At 40.3% G+C, this 6,100-nt stretch overlaps 1 protein-coding gene across 7 annotated transcripts in view; it reads left to right on the top strand.

The window, feature by feature from the left end:
- The window catches only part of LOC106869010 (E3 ubiquitin-protein ligase RNF144B), a 38,297-nt gene that overhangs the window by 22,086 nt on the left and 10,111 nt on the right, over positions 1-6,100 (top strand). For 2 of the 7 annotated variants that reach the window (XM_052975899.1, XM_052975900.1), the window contains exon 2: positions 5,242-5,390. The exons of the other annotated variants lie outside the window; for them this stretch is intronic. In XM_052975899.1, coding sequence (XP_052831859.1) covers positions 5,387-5,390 — 4 coding nt within the window. In that variant the 5' untranslated portion in view covers positions 5,242-5,386. The remainder of the gene's footprint in view (positions 1-5,241; positions 5,391-6,100) is intronic. 7 annotated transcript variants of the gene reach the window in all.

Below are 6,100 nucleotides of genomic sequence, written 5' to 3'. Positions count from 1 at the left end.
TGTTTCCGTCATCAGATTGTGGCCATGCTGGGGCACTGCCTTGAAGAATTTTTAATTGAATGAAACTCCAGTAATTATTTTTTTTTTTTAAGCCTAGTACTTATTCTATCAGTCTCTTTTGCCAAACTGCTAAGTTATAGGGACATAAACACACCAACACAGGTTATCAAACAGTGGTGATGGACAGACACAAACACACACATGATGGGCTTCTTTCAGTTTCCATCTACCAAATCCACTCACAGGGCTTTGGCTGGCCTGAGACTTTGGTAGAAGACACTTGCCCAAGATACCATGCTGTGGGACTGAACCGGGAACCATTAAGAGGATGTGTCATAATTACCAAATGGCAATTTAGATTGGCACTAAATGAGGAGAGGAGATAATCTCAGGAATCAAGAATTCTCTAAAGAGTAAGGAGAAGCTTATTGTTTGGAGATAAGAACAACACCTGTCATGGACAGGTGTTGTGTGAGGTGTCTGTGTTACAGCCAGATGACAGTAGGGTATATTTAGCTGTTATTTCTAGCAGGTTGTTCATACATATAGATGGTACCTTCATTTGCTTCATTTATGTTGTCAAGTAGGAACACTGTTGCTCTTATAGTTCTTCCGTGTTGTCCTTTGTGAGAAAGAAAACACAATTACCGGTCAAACAACCTTCATCAACATCATTGCCAACAGTCAGTACTAAATCTGTCATCACTCTGTTCCTCCTCGCCACCACAGCCAAGGGAAAAATCTGGAATTAATTCTTTTGTTCTCTCTTGAGTGAAAAAGGCTGACAAAAGACTGATTTTCTACTTAACAAAAAGTGATTGCTGCAAAATAGGATTAGTCAGCCTCTTACTTCTTGAAGATGGTGAGGGTGGCGGTGACAGACATTCCTCTATGACCATCCTATATTTAGTACTACATTATACAATGTGTTCTTTTTCAAGACAGAAGGCTGAGATTTGAGGGAAATTTGGCTGCTATTTCCAGCAAGCCTTGTGCCCTTGAAGAGACTTCCTTACTGACTCTTGTGGTGGTGGTGATGGTGGATGTCCTTTATAGAAGCATTATCTTTCCAAAGACAATGACCATCACTACTTTCAATTAATCATCCTCTCCACCTCTCTCTTGTAGCATTTTAGGTTCCTCTAAACATCTCTATTTGATGGGATAGGTTAGGGGTGGGGTGGGGCACGTAATGCATTCCTCACTCTGTTGAGGCAACATTAAAAAGTGTTTTTTTTTTCTTTTCTTTTTTGGGGACATTTTAGGGTTTATTGAAATATGTAGCTACAGGGTGTTGCTTCTCTTTTACTTGTTCCAGTCATTGGACTGGAGCACCACCTTGGAAGATTTAGTTGAGCAGAACTGAGTAATGGGGATGTAAACAAACCAACAGCAGTTGGCAATTGGTAGTGGGGGATCAAACACACACACACACACACACACACACACACACATACAGTGGTCTTCCACAGAGTTTCTAAAGCCTTGGTCAGTCCCAGGCTATTGTAAAAAAAAAAAAAATTGCTCAAGGTGGCATGCTGAGGGACTGAACCCAAATCCACGTATTTGCAAAGCAAGCGCCTTAATTGCACATCCACACCTGCACCTGGCCAAAACAAAAAAAAGCATAAAAAGACAAAGAAAAGGACTGAAAAAGTTGGACAAAATGTAGGAGTAGGGCAGCAGGAAAGAAAAAATGTCTTTTGTTTAATAATAATAAAAATACTGATGCAATTTTCACAAGAAAATGAGATGAAACAGAAACCGTTTTCTAAGCAAGTTCTGAGTCGAAAAGAAAAACACAACAAAAGAAACTGGTAAATCAAGGAAAGCAGCCAAGGACAATGGGGGAAGGCATTGAGTATCAATGAATGAAACAAGAAGAACAAGCAGTTTTCTTTTCTTGTCTTTGTAGGGTTAAGTTATGGCTGTGTGGTCAAGAAGCTTGCTTTGCTACCAAATAGTTTCAGGTTCACTTCCTCTGTGGAGAACCGACGACAGACCTGTGGCAACCAATGTCTACTGAGATGGTTTGGTAGATGTAAAATGTGTGTGTGTGTGTGTGTGGTCATCATTATTTAATGTCCATTTTCCATGCTGGCATGGGTTGGACAGTTTGAGAGGAGCTGGCAGGGCTGGAGAGCTGCACCAGGTTCCATTGGCTGTTTTGGCCTGGTTTCTACAGCTCAATGCCCTTCCTAATGCCAACCACTTTACAGAGTGGACTGAGAGCTTTTTATGTGTGTGCATGTGTTTGTCTACCCCCATCTACTGCTTTATAACTGGTGCTGGTTTGTTTATGTCCCTATAACTTAGCAGTTTGGCAAAAGAGACTGATAGAATATATACCAGACTTTAATATATAAATACTGGTTATAAGTTGTTTGAATAAACCCTTAAGAATAGTGCCTGGACATTAGATGATGATGATAATTTTAGCTGTGGCATTCCTTTTCTTAGGAATTGTACAACCGGGGTTACATTATCCAGTGTGCCTCTTTCCTGAAATTTGGTTTTAAAGAAATTTGGCTGCTATTTCTAGCAATGAATCTCATTAGTTTTGTAGAGTCCTTTCTATATGTAGAATCAATATGGAATTGTAATTTTGGTTGAAGCAAAGATATTCAGATCTGTTCTGGTCAACAGCTTCCACTTAATGGTGTATACTTTTGTGTATGAGGATGGATTTAATGAGAAATATGGTTCCGAATGAAGGCCACTACATGCAGCCCATGATCTGTGCAAAGTGCAGACACAGAAGACAAGATTTTTTTGCCTTCTAAATGGTTGCTTGATCAAGTTGATCTTGTACCTAGTGACAGAGGCTTTGGTGTTAGTGGACACTATAGTATGTCTGTGTGAGGAGGAGGAGGAGGAGGAGTGGTGCATGTGGTTGTTTCAGTCTCTTTGTAATGGACTTTGTTCTATACAAAGAGTAGACGGTGGTGGTGGTGGTGGTGTAAGATGCAACAGCACTTCTGACTGCATGTCATTTAGTAGCCAGTGGATAGTGGATCAGAGGCTTAATTAGTTATTGATTAACGACTTAGGATGATGGAGTAAACTTCAAGACATCACTGGGTGGCTGGAGTAGAGGGTGGCTTGATACATTGTTTGTTATAGTCTTATCACCTTCACAAAGTTAACCAAGAAGTTTAAAATCTACACATCTTTAGGTATATATATATATGTGTGTGTGTATGTGTAATAGTTATAACATCTACTTTTCCATGCTTGCATGGGTCGGATGGAGTTTGAGGCAGATTTGTCTCTAACTGGATGCCCTTCCTGTTGCCCACCCTCACCTGTTTCCAAGCAAGGTAATATTTCCCTATGGCTGCTGGACATATTCGTCCAGAATATGGGAAATGAATGACACTGCTTATATAAGAGTGAAGCTCATTTACAACTCTCATGCAATGTCACACACACACACACACACACACACACACACACACACACACACACATGCATGTCTTCTTGCACACATCTATGCATGCATTTATGTATACCAACATATATGTTTGCATACACATATATACAAGCATACACCAGACTCTACACACTCACATACTTGTAGGATGCTAATGTAGACACCCGCTGTGTTGCCATTTGATCTTCAATTATAATGGTTATGAAGTGAAACTCTTGCAGGCACCAGCGTTATTTTTTAAGGGTTAAAGTTCAAAGTGAAGATGACTTGCAAGGTCAACCCCAGAAAGTTCCCCCATTACTTTTTTAAGTTAAATGTGAGAAAGAAGAGCAGTTGTAGATCTTTTGTAAATGTTCAGCAGAGATAAGGTTCCTGTTGTTGTTATGCAACCTGAAAATGACTGATTGAGCAGCAGCAGAGATATGGTTTTGTAGGTCATTGGAACTCACAGACCAATTCTTTTCTTTTCTTGTTGTTTTTTTTCTTTTTATTGCTATAACAATGTCTCTTCGGGTTCTGACCTACTGTACGGTTCTTTGGGCTAATGTCTTCTACTCTAATTCCTGCTCTACCAGTACCTTATGATGGAGTTTGGTAGACAGAAACTCTAAGAAACTTGTGTGTGTGTGTGTGTGTGTGCAAAGGCACGTGGCTTAGTGCTTAGGGGCATTCAACTCATGATTGCAAGGTGTCCAGCCGTAGAAAATCTACCTCAACAGATTCTGTCTGACCCATGTAAGATTGGGTAAGTGAATGTTATGTGATGACGATAACAGCAGGAAATGAAGAGCCTTGCCCAAGGGCACAATGTGCTGCCTGGTCTGGGAATCAAACCCACAACCTTACATTTGCTAGTTCAACAACCTAACCATTAAACCCCCCCCCCCACACACACACCATCATGATGAAAGTGTTTACTCGGGTAATAATTGTGTTTACTGCTTTCAGTTCTTCCATTGGTGTCACGTGTTTAGTTGGATGACAAATACATTGATATTCATAAAACTCAGAAATTGGTTACAAAAGATAAGACATGTCTCCACAGATAATGAGAGAGAAAGAAAGAGAGGGAGAGATAAACTGAACATGGAACACAAGCTGGAATAATATCAGCTATTTAGCAGAGGTAGAGGCACAGCTGTGTGGTAGTTGGCTTCTAAACCACATGGTTCAGGGTTCAATCTCACTGCATGGCATCTTGGGCACGTGTCTTCTACTATGGCCTCGGGCAGACCAAAGTTATGTAAGTGGATTTGGTAGATGGAAACTGAAAGAAGCCTCTTTTATATATCTGCATGTGTGTGTGTATGATGGTGTTATATCAGGGTTTGTTTTTATTAGGGATAATGAGAAATCCACATTCCTTTGGGGAGTTTTCAGCTCTTAGGTAAGGATGGGTGTTTTGTTTATTTTGAGTGAAGGTGTGTGGCCTAGTGGCTAGGGTATTGCAATTAGGATTGTAACATCAGGGTTTCAGTTCCCAGACTGGGCAATACACTGTGTTGAGCAAAAACCTTCAGTTGCTCTTTCTCTGATCTGTGATGTGGGGCTGCCCTGTTCTGTTGAGAATGTTGTGATCTTGGTCACTTACATGTTATGGAAAGTGGGTAACTGGCCCTGTGAGTTGTAAGGGGTCAAAATACCATTGTTTACTTTTAGGGTACAGAATCATAATCTTGTATTCAAACAACAGGCTGGTTAGGGGTCACCAATTGTGTGGAGAGTACAAGGAATGTTGATGTTGTTCTTTAGCCCCTTAGCTCTTTAGGCATTCCAACTGTGATGGACCCATTTATTTTTTTTTTCAGGCACAGTGTATCTCCAGTTACAACAATGTGTCCTTTTCTATTAAGACGGTAAAGTGTGATTTAAGGGAGATTTGGTTGCTATTTCTGGCATATCAAGTAATCGTGTAGAGGCTCCCTCATTGGCTCATGATAGATATCTTCTCATATGGGTATGTTGAATGATCTAAATTTTTTTTTTTAGTTCTGAACTCAGCTTCTAAACACACACACACAAACACTCTCTCTCTCTCTCTCTCTCTCTCTCTCTCTCTCTCTCTCTCTCTCTCTCTCTCTCTCTCTCTCTCTCTCTCTCTCTCTCTCTCTCTTTAACGTCCTGGACTGCATTTTAAAAGAACACCATCCACTAACAGACCAGTAATGACTCACTAACCCACTGCAATGACTTGCTCATAGATGCATGGTCTCCTCTCTTTCTCTCTCTCTCTCTCTCTCTCTCTCTCTCTCTCTGCTACTTCAAGCTGCTCCTCAGTTAACTGCTACCATTTCTCTACTCACAATCTCCTACACTGTCTTATCTCACTGAATGTCACACACATATTAATTTCCTCAGTTCAATCAAGGTCTGCTATATTTCTTACTGTATGTCTTCCTTCAGACCTAAAATGTTTTTTTTGTCGTCAGGTCATCTTTTGAATCCAAGGATTTCTTTTCCTGGACGAATATTTGAACCATTAATGCCACTGCCAAATGTGGCCAGCAAGGCCAATCTTGCATAGAACATGTGATTGCTTTGGTCACATGTCACTATCAGAGTCAAACATTATAAATATATATATATATATATATATATATATGTATGATTATTGACTGAGGATTAGCAAGCTAGGAGGCTGCACCAGGCTCCCATGTGATCTGGCAA

This window comes from Octopus bimaculoides, chromosome 23, assembly GCF_001194135.2.
Source record: "Octopus bimaculoides isolate UCB-OBI-ISO-001 chromosome 23, ASM119413v2, whole genome shotgun sequence".
NCBI classification, from domain to species: domain Eukaryota; kingdom Metazoa; phylum Mollusca; class Cephalopoda; order Octopoda; family Octopodidae; genus Octopus; species Octopus bimaculoides.
This window is presented reverse-complemented; position numbering and strand designations above follow the sequence as displayed.